We start from the raw sequence: 20,784 nt of genomic DNA, 5'->3' as shown, positions 1-20,784 counted from the left end.
ATTGTTTTGAGTAGGCAGAAAAGGGAAGTTCTTGCACCAATGGAGAGATTTAATTTAGCCTTTAAAAAAATCTATTTGAAATGATTAGGTACAATGACTAGCATGAAGATAGGACTTACAATAATCAAAAGAGATTATAGCAAATGTCAAAGACAACTAGGGGAAGGAATCAACAATGGAAGCCATGCATACAATCTTTGTAAAAATCCAAAGGATACTTGAGACCAGTATTTGAAAAGAATATCAAAGGAAGTTTGTTGTCTCATGGTTGTCCTCCTTTTCCTCTAACCACAAAACTGCATCTTTCTAAATGTAAAAAAAAAAAAAAAAATGCCAACATGGCAATAACCAGAAACAAGGTCACAAAAGAAGGTAAGGCATTTATAGAAATAGTGATCTTTGGCTTTATAAATAGAAATAGTTTATGAATGCTCCTTTAATAGAGATGATTATTTCTACCTTTGGAACCTATCTAGAATTCATTTAAAAAAATGAAAGAACTGAAAGCAGAGAAGAGTGGAAGGTACAATTTTCATTAAAAACAGTGAATAATTATGGACTGTCATCCGTAACTTCTATCAGGGAGGTCCCCAGGGCTTTTTTGAGTACCCAGTTGACAGCAGTAGGGCAACAGACCCAAAAGGGTGAGTTTAAACCCAATTATCTCTACTGTGATATGATACACTGTACTTTGTACATGTGTGCTATCTAGCCAAAAAGGGCTAGTTTACTTACAAAATAAACCTATATTATCTGTCACCAGGGATGCCATAAGAGGACAATGATTACAGATTATTAGAGTTAGAAGAAATCTTGGAGATTAGAGTATCATATCCCTGAGTGTTTAAAACGAACTTAAGAGATAAAAATATTTTCCAAAAATCAAATTTTAAAAAGTAGATTAATGTAACATAGATATGTTCACAACACCCATTATTAACAAATGTTAACATTTTATCATCCTGCTTCCTGTTTTTTATGCAAAAAAATAGAACATTACAGATAAAAGGTACAATTCCGTACCATTCTTCTCTCCCTCCCCAGAATTATGCACTCTTATAAATCTCGCTTATGTAGGAAACAACCTAAATGTCCATCGACAGAGGAATGGATAAAGAAGATGTGGTACATATACATATAATTGAATATTGCTCAGCCATAGAAAGACATGAAATTGGGTCATTTGTAGAGATGTGGATGGACCTAGAGTCTGTCATACAGAGTGAAGTAAGTCAGAAAGAAAGAAACAATTATCATGTATTAATGGATACACATGGAATCTAGAAAAACAGTACAGATGAACATATTTGCAGGGCAGAAATAGAAACGCAGACATAGACAATGGAGGTGTGGACACAGGGAGGGAAGGGGAGGGTGGGATGAACTGGGAGATTAGGTTTGACATAAATACACTACCATGCGTAAAATAGATGGCTAATGGGAACCTGCTGTATAGCACAGGGAGCTCAGCTCAGCTCAGTGCTCTGTGATGACCTGGACGGGTGGGATGGGGTGGTGGAAGGAGGTCCAAGAGGGAAGGGATATATGTATACATATAGCTGATTTGCTTCACTGTACAGCAGAAACTAACACAACATTATAAAGGAATTATACTCTAATAAAAAATAATAAATCTGGCTTATGTTTATTTTTTAATACTACACTAAAAACATATCTTTGAACAACATATGACTTTATATGTTCTTTAAAATTTCATTGCATTGAAGCTGCTTGAATTCTAAAATTTGGTTGTTTTTTACTTACTATTGTATTTTCGGTATATATGTTTATGTGAATACATATAGAGAGATTTAGTTAACTAAGTGCAGTTGAATAGACTACTTATGAATATACTAGAATTCACTCATTCATTTCCTAATGATAGAAATTTGTTTCCAATTTTTCAACTATTATAAATAATGTTGCAATACATATCTTGTACATACCTCTCACATATGTGCAGGAGTTTTTTTTGCAAACAAGCAGTGTTTAAACATCCCTTTGCCCCATATCCTAACCAGCATTGGTTTGCATCAGACTTTTTGATCTTGCCATTTTTAAGACCAAAATATTATCTTGTTTTGTTGTTGGTAATTTGTGTTTTCCTCATTAGTGTGAATGACAATGTACCCTAATAATCACAATGTACTAATGATGAGTATGAACATTTTTGTATATATTTATTGGCCATTTATGTCATTAAACTTTGCATTTTCCAGAGTAATTAGTCTTTTTCTTATTGATTTCTAAGAGTTTTTCTATACAATGGATTATAATTCTTTATGACTTTTATATTTTATAAAATGATTTTCCCAGGATGTGACTTGACCTTTACCCAAATTTATAGTATCATTTTCCTCCCTCAGAGATTTTTCACTTAGATGAAAACTTCTTACTTTTAATTTCAATGAATGTATTTTCTTCACCTATTGAAATTATTATATGGTTTCTCTCCTTCAATCTATCAATGTGATAAATAATGTGAAATAGATCTCTCAATGTTAAATAAAGCATTTTGCATTCCTGAGATAAATTGTCTTTGATCATGATGTAATATGGTTTTTAAAAATGCATTTGCTGGATTTTATTTGCTAGCATTTATTTAGGATTTTAAAAATTAATATAAATGATAGAAATGGGACTACAATATCCTTTCTCTTACTCTTATTTTTGTATTCTCCAAGTCTGCCTTTATTTATCAAGCTCATATTAGCTTCACAATATAAACACTTCACAATGTGTAAAGGTTTCATATCAACTCATTAAGTGACTTTTCCAAGAGTCATAGTCTTATTATCTGGCAAAGATTGAAACTCAAAAGCTCTAACTCCAGACTTCTTTTTACTGGTCCAATAAGGAAGCATTACATTTAAAATAGGCCCACAAAGCACTGCAGGAGATTAATTAATTTAATTAATTAATTAACCAATCAGTTTACTAAGGGTGAAAGATCACTACTACACATCCCCCCCTTACAAAAGTGAGGGTTACCACAGATGAAGAAATAGAATGATACATATGAGTACTAGTATTGGGTTGGCCAAAAAGTTCCTTTGGATTTTTCTGTAACATCTTACAGAAAATCTCGAGTGAACTTTTTGGCCAACCCAATATTTCTTGAGGGTTATCTCTGTTTACATAAGTATATGACTGGAAAGAAGATTTGATGCATAGATATCTACCTCAAATTAGATGACCTCTAAAGTTCTTTCCCGCAGTGAGAGGTTAGGACATAAATCCACTAAACCACAAGTCAGGCTCTAAATTTACACTTGTCATGGTCATATTCCATCCACTACCTCAATCCTCTAGTTATCATTCTTTCCTCTGTACACTAAATAGACTTAATAGTCAACATATTCAAATCTAGCCCATATCCTGGTTATCATAAAAACCAACACCAGAATTTGATTGTCTTTAGCATGAAAATCTTTCAAAGTTAGTAGCTCTAAACCTTTTTTGGGTAATGGTCTAAAAACCAGTAAATGTTATTAACCAACTCACAAGAGAAAATGGATTTTGCATAAGATCTCAGGGCGTTTATAACCCTTCTGAAGACAATCCATGAACTATGATGACCACCAGGTCAAGAACCGCTACTTGGAAAGGGGGATGCTGAGGTGATGATGAACAGGAAGTACATAGAAAGCTTTTCTTCTCCTTTCAAACAAAGCACTCCCTCAAGTGGCCCTTCCACTCTAACAGTCATATCTGTTCTTTCCCTTTTCTCACCAGACACTAAACCTGCAAGCCAAGGAAGGATGAATGACTTCCCTTCACAGTTCTTCAGTCTTATTCAAGGAAACATATATACTGCATATGTGTTTACAATATATAATACATATATTCCTGCATTGCATTTTGTGTAAATAACACATTTCACATAATAATTTATAACCATTGCCATCTTATAGACTACTTATCATTAATAATCTATTTATATTTTATTGATATTATATTTATATATATATTTTAGTAGTTAGGGATAGAGTTTTGACTATGAAATTTTTGAAATATCAACCACATTTTTTGCTATAGGAAATATCACAGTATCTATAAAGTGAGATAAACATTGAAAAAATATCTTGTATCACCTCATGAACTAGCTTTTATTTACAATAGGTACTTCTAAGGAAAAATGTTAAAGTGTTGAGATCCAAAATTAAATCCCATTCATATTTATAGAGGAAAAACAATGAATTCACTTTGCAATGAGTTGTTCTTCACAAGAAGATTAATACAGAGGAAACAAAGAGCTAACTTCTTTGCAAAGAATTGAAATGAAGTATTACAAACTTGATGGATATTCTAACATAAAATATAAAGTCAAATTTTTCTAACTACTTAAATTTTTCTCAAATTGTTTTATATACATTAAAGTACTCCTAGATGCTACCTGGTATCTGTCACTGCTCACACTATCTAATTTGAAAATATTTTAAATTTAGTAAACACCACTGGTCCTTAAATCACTTCTATCCAGTGGTAAGTGTTACATGGCAAAACAACTGAAATACCCACCATGATACAAATGCATAAGGTTTATTTTCTTCTAAAATTCACACAACCCACACAAGGAACAAATCTATTTTAAAGATAAATAGTTGAGGTTTTCTCGTAACTAATAAAAAAATCACATCGATATTTTATTACCTTCAACTGAAATATTACTGGTTCTATGATGAATAATAGAATGCAATCAGAGGAAACACTTCAGGACTCTAAATGAACAAATGAAGGTTCATATAGGAGGAGGGGGAACTCAGTTACTCAGCATAAAATGAACAAAGCAATCTTTGTTTAAGTAATTACTTTATCAGTGTACCTTTACTAAAAACAAAGAAAAGGACAGCCACAATCAAAATAAAACAGCCACTGCACAGTGAAGCCATGACCCCAGGGCCTTTCCCGTTAAAGGTAGAGGAAGTAGAGCTGACACCCAAAGAGAACACTATTATGAAAACAAGAATTAGTAAGAGATGAATATGTGTAATTAGATAGGAATTAATTGAGGAAGCAAAGGACAGTCATTCAAAACAATTCAAAACCGTAAGGACAAGAACCAAATAGAATTACAAAATAATTCTAACTTCCTCTCAGAACTGAAGGTGGATCAGTAAGACCTTCATTATCTGTGAGAAGTGGAGGGTGGGAGTTCCAATTTGTTTTAAACAAGATATAAGCGAACTGTCGAGCGTAAAATGAGGAAAGACTAAGTACAGCAAATTGCAAAAAAGTAGGTAGCAGAAAATAGCTCAGAAAATGACTTCTGTGATAAACTGATCCTGACAATCAGTAAGATAATAACTATGGGTACCTAATTCAAAAGATGTTTTCATATTTTTTGGTCAGTGATTTTCTACATGGTGTCTCTGGCAGCAAACAATTAAAATCAAACTAACAAATCCATGCAGACAGACAAAGTGCAAGAGGGAAGCAAGTTGAACAGAGGCTGGTTGACCACACGCTGCCTGAAAGATAAAGACGCAGCTGGTCCATGGAGATATACCACGTGGCCCTCTGAACATTAAAGGCTGCAAGGACTGGCAGGACATTCTGCTGGACCAAAGGCAAAGCACTCCCTACACCTTTTAAAACCAAAAGCCCAATAAGTGATAGGACAGGAGACAGAACCATTTTGACACTAATGCAGACCACTGTCATCTCTGCCCTGGACTGCTGCAGTTGCCTTCTAACCCATTTCCCTGCTTCTCTTCCTGCCACCCCACCCCTCAAACACAGTTTACACTCCACACTGAAGCCAGACTTTTTTTGAAGCATTACTTATCATTTTATAGCTCTACTAAACTTTCTGATGACACCTTATCACAGCTGGAATAAAGTACTAATTCCACAGAGGAGCATCACAGCTCTTCGTGATCTGGCCCACATCCCCCTCTGTATGCCATCTCTGACCAGACTCCCTCCGTTCCCTGTTCTGGATACACAGCACAGCCATGGGCCTGGCTTTGCAGAGGGATGCTCTGTCCGGTTGCCTGTGGTCCGCTGCTCTGTACTGAGGCCTCATCGGTGCCACAGCCGCCTGCTCACCACTCAGCTCTCACCTCTCTACCTATATTTGCCATCCTGTCCTTCCCAGCCCCTCTCGCTAGGCATGGTCACTTGCACACCCTCCCTCTTTATTTCCACAAATATATTTTTGAGTGCATATGTGTGCTTGCTCACCCCACCTCACTTGGAAACATGCCTCACCCCTAACGCCCTCTCCTACTCTCCCGGTGCATCAACAACCACTTTTCAGACACTAGCCAAGTTCCAACCTTTTTTTACTCCCATAAACATAGCTTTCTCTTCCAAGAACCACTTAAGTCAACAATCAGCATCACACAATGTAGTTACAAACTTTCCCTAATCTTTGCCTGGACAGCTTACTTGTCACCTATTGAATTCCTAGACTTGTTAAGAGGATGGATCAGTCTACATTGTCTCTTCTCATAGCGATCAGCATAGCAGTAAACAAATGTTCTGTGCTCAGTAAATGTTTTTGATAGAATAAGAATGGTCTAGTTCCCCCTCCTCTTTGATTCCCTTAAACCTGCTGAGTACTGGAGAACAGATCTTCTACAGTGTGACTACAGTAAAAGAAAGTCTTGTCCACTTGAAAAGATTTCTCTATGTAAAAGTCTCGCAACTCATTAATTATCTGGTAGAACATTTGTTTCCATGTATTTTTCCAGAAGTGGTGCTGAGATTAATAGTAATTCATCCATCTTGTCTCGGCTACAGTCTTATGATAAGAAGCAGACACTTTACGATATGACTGTGTAGGGTTAAGGGTAGGGTTATGGCCTCAGATCAGCATGTCATTAACCAGCCTGTGATGAGACCTCCTGCTTGACCTTGATCTCATTAGCACCCTGAGCAAACCCAACAGGGTTTTATCCAATCCATCTAGATTATAACAAGCCAAAAAAAAAAAAAATCCAAAAGTTCCAGTTATTTTTTAACATCTTAATCTTAATTGTGTATTGTATTAATTAATGATACAAAACATCTTATCATCACTAATAGAATTATTAACAATTGCGAAAGCAATGTGTTAGAACCAGCTTTCTTATTTTTAAAAATCTTTGTTCAGCATTTAGTGACACTGGGTCTCTAAGGTCTATGTTCAATTTATTTTGATACATTGTTTTAATGATGGTATTAACTGAAAAAGCACCAAAGAGACACAGAGAGGGAAAAAAATACCCTATTTCCTGTGCTTACTAAACCATTATACTTATTTTTATGTCTCATCTACCAAGTATTCGAAGATTGTTGATGAAATTCAGCTAGTAGAAGTACGTCTTCCCTAACATCAATCAACTATTCTTGCAGTTAATCATAAAGTGCTATTTTTTAAACAAATGGGTCAAAATCTCTGAAGCAATTCATTTGGGTAATTTTTAAGCAAGATTGAAAATTCTGTTTCCAAATTTTGTAAGTTTGTAGTGATTTTTAAAGTGAAAAGCATATTTGGACAAAGAGTATTTTTCAGAAATCCTAAAAACTAAAAAAAAAAAAAAAGAAGCAAACTCTTGGTAAAAGAAGGACTATTGTTTCAAATGTTTTCTTTTCAAGCATTTCTCTAAACTCTCCCTTTAACCTAAGGGTGAAGCCCTCAGTGACTCACAAAGTGACATAATTAAACTGATTCAAACTAAACCTGAAATACATGAATTTACCTGGAAATGACAATTTCTTAGATTCTTACAAATCAAGGTCAACAAATAATCTTCTTGTAACATACAAATAAACTTGAGGCCTTCACATACACAAACATACACACAGTTTTAACATAAAGCACCAGCACATTGGATATACAGAATATTTCTTTTATTTTTAGGAGCCTATTATTTTCAAAGAGTTTCTTTCACAAACAAACAATCTTGAGGAGGAAAAATGGTAATATAAGAAAAAACCCCCCATTAAAGTTAATGGTAAGACTAATTAAAAGTAGGATTAAATTAGAACTCTTGGGACTGCACCTATCATTTCCCACCAAGGACATGTCTAGCAGAAGAATAAAACCCCTCTACTCTCTAAAGAACCAATGAAAGAAACTTACTTCCCCTACCGAGGTCATATGTTCACACAAACACTAAGATCTAGCCATATCAACGTCATTTCTGGTTTGATTCGACAGCTCTAATAAGCTAATAATAAACTAAACTGTAAACATCAGGAAAAATGGCATTACCAAAGGAAACAAAACACTAGTGAAACACTATGACCAATTGTCTTATTTTACCTGCTGTTTTAAATTGTTAGGCAACCAGAGGAAAAAGCTGCAGTGATTTAGCTTGCCACTTACATCTCAGAGCTCCAGGAACACTGAGTATGGCCAATAACCAAGTGAGGAAATAGGCAAGAATCAAGACCACAAAAAGGGAAGTAATTTGCTAGGTAGCCTATAATTAGGCTAATTCAGGTAGCTCTGAATCTTACAGTAGAGAATATCATTGAGGCAAACAGCTTAGGAATATTTAAAAAGGGATTAGTCACTCCCATGAATGAATAAGCACAGAATTTAGTTACCTGAGCTGGGGGAAAAGAAAAAGGCACATCTTAAAAGCAATACACCTCGTCTGTTTCAGGGTGCACAGATCGGCAACCAGGAAGAGATTTCTGAGCACAACATGTTTGGTTCTGGAAATGTAAGGTGGCCTATTTGAGAGGACACGAGTCAAATGATAAAATCACCCAAACTAGAATATCATAAACAATAAAAATCCAACAGTGGGTCAATTTAACAAAGGTTAACTAGAGTGGTCAATTCTTAGGTATCATTAAATATAATTTCTGTATAGAATATTCATGGACTACAAAAACTATCTGTTACATCAACTCTCTTTATTCAGCAAGATAGTCAATCTTTTCAAATAATATTTTAACCTCTAATGAAGCTAAAGTTTTGATATAATAGAAATTACATTATGTAGAATACTTTTAAGTGGTGTTAATAATCAAAATAATTAAAAGCTAACCCTGATCTCAAGATGGATCAGCTGCCAGCCAAGTGAGCAAACTGACATCTGACTGCAACAGAGTGAGAAGCCCCAAGTGTGAACTGACCAGCGGAGCCCTTCCCAAATTCCTAACCCACATGTCAAGATCAAAATAAAATGGTTGTCTTAAGTCCTCAGGTTCTGGAGGAATTTGTTAAGCAGAAGACACAGTAACTAGAATAAGTTTCATAATTAAAGAAGCATCTCAGTGATAGGTGGGATGCTTGGATAAAGAAAGACTCAGGTCATAGAATTCCGTTGCAATAAAGTTTTAAATCTATTGTGGAATAACTTTCCACAATAAAGTTCACAATAAGGTTCAAAAATTCAGGTTCAAAAACCTACCTTATTTTTCCTACTAACCTACACATACTATAATTTACTCTCAATTAGTCACTCAGTCTTTTAACAAATATTTATTGAGCACCTATACTATTCTGGGCTCCGTGCTAAATACTAGTTATAAAAGCAGTCCATATAATAGTGGGGAGGTGCAGGTAATTAATCAAACATCAAATCATCACACAAACATAATTTACAAAAGGGAATAAAAATATAATGGCTGCAGAGTAATAAGGACTCTAAAAGCATAAATGGCTGGACAGATTCCATCTGGAGACCCAAAGATGGCTGACGTCTGAAAGACGAGGAGAAGTTAACAGGGGGAAGGCTCCACACCTGGAGAGTGCAGAGCTGGAGGGACACAGAAGAGACCTAAAAGAGGAACAGAGGCCAAACCTCACCATCAGTGTTATGAACTGGAATCTCTTTGAACAGCAGTGGGAAGGTCTTGTAGGTGTTTAAGCAAGACAATAAAATGTTGAGATTTTCATTTCAAATACCATCTTGGCTATCTATTCTAATACTTTGTATATTGACAACTAGCCTCTGATTTATTAATTATTTCTAGACTAACTACATAAGTCCACCACATAAATACTCATTTCATGTGTACAACATGCCAAGAGCTAAGAAATCAATCAGAAAAAAATGAATAAGGTCTCTACATGCATCAAGCTTTACAGTCTAATGGGAGTGTAGAGCAGGAAACAGGTGATTTAAATGCATTGAAATGAGAAGAATCTTACTGTGAGTCAAAGGGTTGTCAAAGAATGTGGAAGGATGCTTAATCCAAACATAGGGTGTCAAGAAGAATTCTCAAAGGAAGGAATGTCTAAGCTGAGACTAGAAGAAGGAATCAGTGTGAAAGGGGAAAACAGAGTTGGGGGAGTAAGGAAAAAAAGTAGATCCCCCTAAGACAGAATCTCACATCACTAAACTAAAGGCTCATAATTAAGAGAGTCATAGAGTGTTCAACAAACAAGTTTAATATGACTATAGGCTTAGGGGGACACTTGATGAGAAACAAAGAGTGGTAAACAGGAGTTAGATCACTCAGGCACATATAAACCATGTTTAGGTTCTATTCTAAAAGCAAGGGAAATATTGACAGGCAAAGAAGGGGAATGCCCAGACCAGTCTTGCATCTGGCTGTAATGTGAAGACTAGACTGGAAATGGTCAAGATTGCAGCACTAGGACCGAGTAGGAAGCTGTGGTTGGAATGCAAGAGAGAAATGCTAGAGGCGTCAGCAAGAGAAACGGCAGTAGAAACAGAGAAATGTAGAGAAGAATATAGAAATCATTTTAGGAGGTAGAATTGAAAGAACTTGGTGATTAATTATTAACAGATGTGGCCGGTGAGGCAGAGGAAGAACTCAATGATGATGCCCAAGTTTCTGGCCTGAGTATAACTGATGGAAACATGGAACCCCAAAGGAACAGCAAAGCTTTAGGGGTTGTGGGAAGGAAGAGGAGGAAAGGGAGATTTACTTTTGAGAGGTTTAAGTTGGCTGTGCGTGGAACATGCAGGTGGAAATGTCAAGGAGAGAGGCAGCTATATGGTACTGCACGTGAGAAGAGTCATCTGGGCTAGAGATAAAGATTTGGCAGTCAAGAGCATACAGGTGTTACTTCAAGCCATGGGAGTGGATGACATGGTTCCACTACTAACACATAATGTGAGGAGAGAGAGGGTTTAATATAGGACCTTGTGGGCATCAACATTAAGAGGTGGTAACATAAGAAAAAGCTCAAGTGGAAACAAAAGGAATGGCCAAGAGAATTAGGAAGAAAACAGAAGAGTGCTGCCATTGAAACTTAATAGTAAGTCAAATCACAGCTCTTCTAAACTCAATTCCTCTTGCTTTTCTTACATGAAGATGAGGCTGACTTTGGTAGAAATCTTTCTCTGGATCTAAATTTGGGCAAGAGACTTCCGCTTCCTCAAAACATGTAATTAAGTTTCTTCTTGGACTGGAAGACTTGTGACTTTGTACAATATAAATATAAACTTAAAAGAAAACTGAAATAAATACACTTAACCTATAAATAAGATAATAAATGCAAAGACTGTAAAAAATCTCGGATTTTAGAGCCAAATGAACCTGAATTAAAATCCCACCTTTGCCATTTTCCTAGCTATGTGATTAGGGCAAGTTATTTCTTCCCTCTAATCTTGAGTTTCCTCATATAACATTTTACTACCTGCAGTACAGAAATCGAGCTGTTCCTGTTTTCTCGAACTCATTCTAATCAGAAAGCCAACCCCACCAGTGCCAATGAGAACAGCACTGTTCACACTTGCAGATAAGCTCCTTGTTAGGAACCCAATGGTCAGTTTTATTCCTTATCCTGCTGAAACTATCCAAAACATTAGACAAAAATGACTACTCCTTGCAAACATCACCTTTGTTTGGCTTCTGGGTAACCACTCTACCCTGGTTTTCTTCTTGCCTAACGGGCCCTCTCCCTTTCAGACTTTTTGTTGGTTCTTTCATATGTCCCAGCTCTATGTCTGCAAACACTGGTAGGGCCAAACTCAGTCCTCAGTCCTTCTCTATATACTATCACACCCCAGGTGACCTCATCTGGTCTCATGGCTTGAAATATCACCTATACATCAAAAACATTCAAATTTACATCTTCTGTTAAGATCGCTCTGCTGAACGCCACTCACCAACTGCCTATTCAACATCCTTTTATGAATGTCTAAACAGCTTTTCAAACTTATCACGAACTCCTGATTCTCCTTAAAACGAGTCCTCCTACAGTATTCCTCACCTTATCAAATGGTAAACTCAATTCTTCTAATTGCTTGGGCTCAAAACCTGAGTCATCCTGGACTCTTGCCCTCACCCCACACCCAATCACCAGCACATTCTGTCAGCTCTGTCCTCACGATACATTCAAAATTCCACCAGTTCAAACCATATTCGCCTCTATTACCCCGAGTCTGAACTGTCACATCTCCCCTCTGGCTTATTGCCATAGTCTTCTTACTGATCTTCGTACTTCCATTCTTGACTCCCATGGTATATTCTCTGCGAGAGCCAGAGTACTTTCTCGTAAAGGTAAAGTCATATCTGATTAGCTCAAAACCACCTTACAGCTTCCCATCTCATTCAGAGGAAAGGCAAACTCTCTATGGCCTTAAAGCCCTTTCCGATCAGCTTTTCCCACTCCTCTTGCTGGTTTCTTCTTACCGCTCACCACCTCATTCCCTATGCTTCAGCCACATAGATCTCTCTGCCATTCCTGGAACTTCCTGCAAGCACGCTCCTGTCTCTGGAACCTTATACTTGCTGTTCCCTGAGATATCCTCATGGTTTGCTCTCTCACGGCCGTCATGAAGATCTCTGCTCAAGAGTCACCTTGTAAAACAAACCCTCCCTGACAATTCCTAAAAACACTATAAATATATAAAGAAAAACCTCCTCCCCAATATTTCTTATCACGCTTCCTTTGTTTTCCTTTCTCGATAGCGCTTCTTATCTCCTAATATACTAAATAATTTACTTATATTATCGGTCTCTCCCTAGCCTAATATATAAACTCCATGAAGTCAGAGGCCATATCTGTTACAGTTCTCTGTATCCCCAACACCTGCAACAGTGCCTTGTATGTAATATGTAATTAATATGTAAGGGAATTAAATAATAAAATGTGTAAACATGTTTGGAATATAGATGTTCAATCAACGGTTGTTACTATTTTTGGAAACTTAAAAACTCAAGTGTAATTACCCAAAATTGATGGGGCAAATAGTACTGATAACGTTGAAAGAGAATGCTATTCTAGGAATTAGTTGTCCTGCAGACACTGAATTTTTGTTTTAAGACAGAACTTGATTTGGGAAGATTCGTTTAGTTTAAAACATAAAATCCTCTGACAAAGTGAATTTGAACAAAAAACCCAGTTCTTTGAAAGTATCATAACTTTAAAGATTTGCCATATTGTCATGAATGATAAAAAACAGCAAAACTGTTTTCTTTTAAGCAAAGGTAATAAATATTTTGAAAGAAGCAAAGTATTAACTAATATTCTATTTACCACAATTACAAAGAGCTCTGAGAAATATGTTTATTAATAAAAAAGTAATGAATGGACTTATTACTTAGAAATAAATATAATAGGAGGAATAGTGGCATGCTTACTAAAAGGTTAGCTGGTATTCCAGAATTGGCTTAATAAAATCCCCCCAGAAAGAAAGCAGAAGAGAAGAAGAGACACACAGCTGTCTGAGAACTTAAAGGAAAGCTTATTTATGCCACCAGACAAAGCTTGGAAGAAACACTGCCAACAAGGCTCTAAGATGGCTCCTTGGGGGCATTTAATACATTTATAGATCATCTCATGGTCCTTGACACTCAGGTACTCAATAAATGTTTGTTAAATGCGTAAAGAGTATATTAACAAATCAGAAGTTAATTATAAGAAATTATGACTCAAGTATCTGTCTACATCCCCATCACAAAGTCTTAATGAAAAGCTGGAAGCTGAAGTCCTAATGGTCTCCTTTTTCTGTCTCTCACATGATGAGTAAGGAAGAGTCTTCAGGTGTAAAAGCTGAGCTCTACTCTAGGAGAAAAAAAATCACCACGGTAAAGGTTTCAGTTGACACCTGGGGTAAGCAGTACTAGCCATGTTATTTGAGATCTTGTAGGCAGTGGAGCACAATGCAAGGTTTCTCCACATGGTGTCGTCATCTCCAGATGCTGGAAGAGATGGGAAGGAAGACACCCAGGAAGACACACCTGGACCAGGTCCTGCTGGCCCAGAGATGAGCCCTTGACAGGGGATTGACTCCTCTGCGGAAATCAAGTGCCATTTAAAATCAAATTTTGAAAAGAGAAAAAAGAAATTATTAAAGAGAAATGGAGAAATTATTAAAAGAGATATCATTAAAGAGTCAGTAGAGGAAAATAAGCAAGCGCATGAGTCAGGAAGGTGTAAAAGGAAATGTTACCACAGCCCCCAAATACACACACACACACACACACACACACACACACACACACACTCATTCCGTACACAAAGAATTAAGCTTACATATGCCTGAATTCTCACTGTTTCAGATTCTCAGAGTGATTTAACAGAGTTCAGTCTCTTTTATTCTTCACATTTTTAAGACTACCAGAATCACACCTGGCATGACAGGATCTGTAAATTCACCTGTGTGAAGACGGCTGTGTGAAAACTCCATACTGACCAGGGCAGTTTCTAAAAATATACAGGTTGCTTTAAGGTTTAAAGGAAAAAAAGTAGGTTACACTTTTACCCATAAAAGTCTGGATGACTCAGAATTTAATAATAGGATACAGAAGCTTTCACCCCTAGGTCACTGATTTTAGGGTGACTATGGTAGACAGTCATTCTAGGACATTACCATCTAGCAGCTGTTTTGTTCACAAACTGCTGAAGAAATGTGTTGCTTGTCTCTATTAATACTCATTTGACAGGTGTATACATTCCAATTCATATGCATCTGCCAATTGTGAGCACTCTGAAGCAGAGTGATGAAAGCTGCAACAGCTGTTACCTTTAGAAAGCCCTTAGTGTGCCCAATTCTCTCCTTGCTTTATGTAAAGTACTAAATATTAATATTTCACATCATAACAGATTTTACTGTCTCAAACCAAAATCATAAAGGAAAGACACCTGTGGAGGACTTTTGAAATGAGTGCACTATCATTCTATGAAACAAAGAAAGCAACAATCTTTCCTCCTAGGAAAATGTGGCAAAGGCCAAACCAGCTGAGAAGGTCAGTATTCAAAATGGCCCAGTGACCTGCAGGAGACCACAGACATCCCTGGGACTGCGTGCTCTAAACCATGGTCATACATGCACACATAGGTCATTGGGAAATGTACTTCTAAAATTTATGTATCAAAGAGTTACGTACCCAGGCAACACAAACCAGTTAAACTCCCACTATCTCCATCATGATGCTCTAGAGCCTCTAAGTCAACTCCTATGTAGTGCCAAAGATTATAATGCATCAGTTCAATCTTTCACCATGGCAACTGGAACCTGGACGGTACCTTTTGGCCAGTAAAGCTAAGGAGGACTCTTCACAGCCCCAGTCATAGTGATAAATGAAGAAGAAATATGTTTTGAAAAACTAAAACTATTATTTTTAAACTACAGTATGGAGGTATTTAAGTCACCACTTAATCTGCTATGTCTACACTGAAATAATGAAGACAGGTACCCATCAGCCTTTGCCACATATTCAGTCCATGGCACTAATGGCAATAAGACCTATCATCTAAAAACCTGCATTCCTGTCTTCCATCTTTGTACCTTCCTTCAAAGAACTCAGCATCTCCTTTTAGAAAAATATTAATTTAACCAGGCACTATTCCAACTCACATTTAGTATGCATTTTAATGTTTGCATAAAATGCTTAATAGAGACTCTGCTTTATTTTCTTAAATGATGTTAAATAATGCACTATTTGGCACAAATCCAAAAGATGATGAAAAAAGTCACTAATAACTTTTTATTTCAAATATATCACTTTACTTTAAAAGGTCTTAAGAGTCCTGCAAGTTCCAGCTTGACAGACTTACTTCTGTCAAAACCAAGAAGCCTTATAAAATGAGAAAGAGGGCACTCTCTGTGCCCTTTTGATCTGGTTCAGTAACATAACAAAACAACTCTGCAGTTTGATTTTGTTTTGCTTTAGAATTGGTGTGTCATTACAGATCATGGTCTGTAATTCCATTTCATGGATGAGGAAATTAAGACACAGAGAGGTTAAGTGACGTGAAAACATAGACCCTTTGAGTAGAAGGGAACTTAGAATTAACACAGATCAGAATTACAGCCACAGGCCTAGTTTCATGCAAGAGAAAAAAATGCCATTTTTGTATAAGCTAAAAGTTTGTTTAAAAACTAATTCTAAGTTTAATAACAAATTTAGCAAACCCATTATTTTTGTCTACTTTAAGTCTTGGTCTTTTGTCTTAAACATCAAGAATCTCAGGATAGAATTTAGTGCTCAAGCACATCACTTCTTTCTAGCCATGGTTTCTGGGAGCAGTTTCATCTTCTCTTTTTCACTCAGCTCTTCATAAACTCAGTAACTAATTAGTTGAGCATCTGTTATGTGTCAGACAACATTCTAGGTGCTAAAGCCACAGTAGGGAACAAATGATGTGAAAACTCCTGTCTTCATAGAAATCAACTGCATAAGTACAAGTATTTTTATCACTATGGAGAAAATAAATAGCAAAAAAGGAGATCTAGCGTATGGGATAAGGCTCAACTTTGGGTGACCACCAAAAAGGTGGTCAGTGAAGGTCACACAGGTGACATCTGCATACAGACCTGAAAGGGAGAAGGGGAAGGAGTAAGCAAGGGAATGTGGGGGTTGGGGGGGGGGGGAATCCAGGGGATATTCCAGGCACAAGGAACAACATACACAAAGCCCTGAAGTAGAAGCATGCCTGGTCTGCATGATTCATCTTTTTGTTGTTGTTTATTATTTCAAATAAAGTATATTTTTTTTTATTGAAAGTTCTGTCAAATACTTTAGACGAAGGTTGGGAACATACATACAACTGTAAATACTGCAGACAACCTTCAGATACTATGTCACTTCAGAGGAGTTCTTGGAAATTGTGCATTGCAATGATGCTTCTCTCACCTTGCCACCCCTCACCCCCACGCCCACTCCTTCTCTTCTCCACTGGAGATCAAAACACTGACTTCCTAAAACTAACTTACGCAGGCCAAAAATTTTTGCTTTGGGGAGAGGGGCCACCTTAAGGAAATCAAACTGCAAGACAGAGTACCCCAACCTATAAAGACCACCTCCCTTGAACTTCTAAACCCACTGTATTTGTATCCAGTGCTTAAGAGTAAGGGCTAGGTGATATTGTTACTTTGTTTACATCTCATTATATGCTACCTTGTATTGTTCTTGTGTACACAACTTATATACACACAAGAGGACTTCCTTGGAGTAGGGCCCAGTTGGCAATGTCTGAATCCCACCACAGGGCTTTGCACATGGATGGCACCGATATCTGTTGGGCTGTTTGACAGTGATGTCATAGAAACCGCCACAAGGAGCAACAGGCTCTCCTCCTGCTTGAAGTATCTGTTTGCGGATAAAGCATGAAAGAGACAGCATAGTCTCTCACAGGCATTTGGATAATCTCAACCATCTTGGCCAAGTCACTGTTTGTGTAACATTCCATTCCATTCTGTCTAAATTCCCCTTTGCATTTTCCGCTGGGCACAGTACACACTTTCAGTCTAGACACAAGCATGGATTAGCCACAATACACAAAGGAACTGCACTGGGTGAAATCCTGTTCGGTTCACTTCAGCTAATGTTATTAAACACTATTATGGGAAAGGATACCAACATGAAACTACCAGACACAGGGGCTATAAGACACTGTCCATACAGTCTAGGCAGACAAACAGACACATATGAGACAACTTCAGTGTGCTCAAGACATGCAGAAGTTATTCTGAAAGTATATGAGCAGTGGCCTTGGAGGCCGAGGTAAGGCTTCACGGAAAAGTTGGCATCTGAACAGCCCGAGTTTTGAAAGATGAATAGGCCTAGGACAATCAGACACGGGATCAAAGGGCATTCCGGATTGTGCAAAACACTGGCAGAAACATAACAGACTGAAAACTGCTGGAAGGACACATTCACCACCACGGAAGGAAAGCCAGTCTACTGCACTCTTAAACTTTCCAAGAAAAAAAACAAGCTTTCAAATAAGGAGCTGAGGAGGAAAGTTTCACCAGTGCTTGTTTTGTTAAGCCTCTTAGCCTTGCTGAGCTTTGTTTTGCTCTTTCTGTTTTGTTCCCTCTTAAAGAAATAAAGCACTCTGCTGGCATAAAACTTCAGTGAGAAAAAGTACTTCAACATTACCGTGGAAAAAGAAATCGAAAAGTGGACCAGGGCTAAGCAATTAATTAATAACACTTTCTGGATTATCTAAATGGAGCAAAATTTCAAATTCAGACATCATTCATCGCAATACTTCTCTCCACCAACTAAATAGGTATTCATTTTTTGCCCACTATTTGTTGGTTTCTGGGATACCAGGCCTCTGAGGCACTCTCATTGCCCTCCTCTTTGAGCAAGCTCCTCGCTTGCAATCTAATAAAAGAAACAGCAGAAAGCAATTCACTTGTACCCTGTTCCTTCTATGGTTGCCAAAGCCCAAAGCTCAAGCAGACTTAAATTCCAGTCAAGTTAACCAGCGAGGGCAAACACACTTAAATATTCTAAGAACAACCGAGATGTAAGAAACTGATAGAGGTCCTCCATAAGGGTGTCCATCACCCCTTCCTGTGAGCAGGGAGCTGGTGAGCTGGACTTCCTGGCCAGTGATTTGGAATGCTGAATGGGGAACAGAGGAGGGGCAGAGGGGCTGAGGTTACCTGGGAGCTCAGATAGACTTTGAGGCACTCCTCGCACACGGCCTTCTTGCAGCAGGGCAAGGGCTTGATGGGCTTGTCCTCCAGGCACACCCGGCACATCAGCACCATAAGGGGCGCATAGGGATCCCCGACCCCACCCAGGCCAGAGTAGGGTGGAGCTCCCAGCAGGCTGGGCACTGAAAACGGCTCGGGCGCCAGGTAGAACTCCAGCTCGATGCTGCCGCCGTCGGGGGACAGGGGGTCCGCTGGGAGCGACAGCCGGGGGCTGGGGAACGAGGAGGGGGTGCTGGGAGGATTGGTCACCGGCGGAGCCCGAGGTGGCGACGCGGGCAGCGACAGCCGCTCCGCCGAGGGGACCTCGGGCAGGTCGTTCTCCACGCAGAACACGGAGCAGAAGACTTGTCTCTTGGCCGGGGGCGGGCGCCTCTGGCCCAGCACGTCGAGGACAAGTCCGTCCGGGGCCCCGACGCGGGTCCGGGGCTCCGGCTCCTCGTCGGGGGGCGCCTCCTGCTGTTCATCCCCTCTCTCGCTTCGGGCCCCCGCTTCCTCCTCCTCCTTTGCCAGCTGCTGTTGCAAAGCCTGGGCGTTGAGGGGCCCGGTGAAGGCCAGCCCCGCGGGCTGCCCCGGTGCCTGGCTCTTCCTCCAGTTCGGGGCCCCCCGGCTCCTCGCGGGCTCTGGGGCGCTCGTGTCCGCGCAGCCCGAGTCGCTTCCGCAGCTGCCGCTGCTCGGCTCGGCGGAGGAGGCGCGCGGCCCGGGCGCCCCGGCGCTGTCCCCGGGCGGCCTCGGGGGCTCGGGGTGGCCCGTGGCGCCGCCAGCGGGGGCCCGCCCCTCCAGGGGCCCGCCGCCGCCGCCGCCGCCGCTCACCGTGCTCTGCTCCTCGCCCATCGCCGCCCGCGGCCGGAGCCGCCGCTGCCCATCCAGCCGCCGGGACCCCCACCCGGCGCCGGCGGGCAGCGGGGGCAGCGGCTCGGCTCGACTCGCGGCTCCGCTTCTGCTTCCGGGTCCCTCCTCCGGGGCTGGGACGCCCCGAGCTCCCTCCGGGGAGCCTGCGCTCCCGGGCGGCGGCGCGCGGGGAGCCCGGCCCGGTCCGCTGCTGCTCCTCCTCCTCCTCCTCGTCCTCACGCGCGGCCGGACACCGCCTCGGGGGCGCCGAGGGCCGCCTGCTCCGGCCGCCGGCGCGCGCGCCCCACATGCAGGTCGGGGCGGCGCCGCGGCCCCCGGGAGCCCCGGGCGGGACAGAAGGGTCCCAGAGGGAGGAGGCCGTCAGTCCCGCGCCATCGCCGGTGCCCGCTGGGGGCCGGGCAGCCGGAGGGCGGTGGTCACAGGGTCGAGGGGCCTGCGGCGCCGCCGCGGCGCCCACCAGGAGGGGCAATCGGAGGGCGAGCCAGCCGCCGCGGCCCCTGGGGGAGAGGCCGGAGCGCGCGACCTCCCGCTCCCGCTCCTCGTGCTTCACCTAGAGCCCTCCTCGCCGCCCCTCACCCCACCCCTTTGGCACACACCTCCCCACACGTACACACGCGCGCGGGCACCGCGCACTCACTCACGCACACCCCGAGTGGGTGTGATCTCAGACGGGGATGCGCTCTCGCGCCCAGAGTTCACACTCGGCCTTCAACAAACCTTCCAGAGTCAGCAGGCTGCCCTTTGGGCTGCGCTTTGAGTAGAACTTCCTACAAAACTCCTCTTTACTGCAAGCTGGAACTAGAAAACCCTGACTAGTTAGGATTTTGGTTTCGCTTGTTTCTCCTGCGTTCGTCCAATTTTAAATCTTCCAAAGGGGCGGGGGGGGGAGGGGCTCAGAGAAATAACGCTAGGAATTATTAGTTCAAAATGCTGTGTGTACAACTCTCTGCTTTCTGCTTAATAAGGTAGGAAAGATGTTTGAAACCCACAAAAGTGCCCAAAAGCACGTTTAACCTACTCCTTTAGCTGGAATCCTATGAGAGCTGGTAAATAACGAACTTAAGATTTATCCCCTTTTCCTCCTTTTTAGTGTCCTCTTAGGAACCTTTTTTTA

At 40.4% G+C, this 20,784-nt stretch overlaps 1 protein-coding gene across 3 annotated transcripts in view; it reads right to left on the bottom strand.

Annotated features, from left to right (window-relative positions):
* The window catches only part of RNF217 (ring finger protein 217), a 111,139-nt gene extending 91,347 nt beyond the window's left edge, over nt 1-19,792 (bottom strand). For all 3 annotated transcript variants that reach the window (XM_057738483.1, XM_057738484.1, XM_057738486.1), the window contains exon 1: nt 18,768-19,792. In XM_057738483.1, the coding sequence (XP_057594466.1) occupies nt 18,768-19,652 (885 nt within the window). In that variant the 5' untranslated portion in view covers nt 19,653-19,792. The remainder of the gene's footprint in view (nt 1-18,767) is intronic.
* Nucleotides 19,793-20,784: the final 992 nt, after the last annotated feature.

This window comes from Hippopotamus amphibius, chromosome 6, assembly GCF_030028045.1.
Source record: "Hippopotamus amphibius kiboko isolate mHipAmp2 chromosome 6, mHipAmp2.hap2, whole genome shotgun sequence".
NCBI classification, from domain to species: domain Eukaryota; kingdom Metazoa; phylum Chordata; class Mammalia; order Artiodactyla; family Hippopotamidae; genus Hippopotamus; species Hippopotamus amphibius.
Note: the sequence above shows the minus strand (reverse complement) of the source record. Positions and strands in the feature narration are given on the sequence as shown.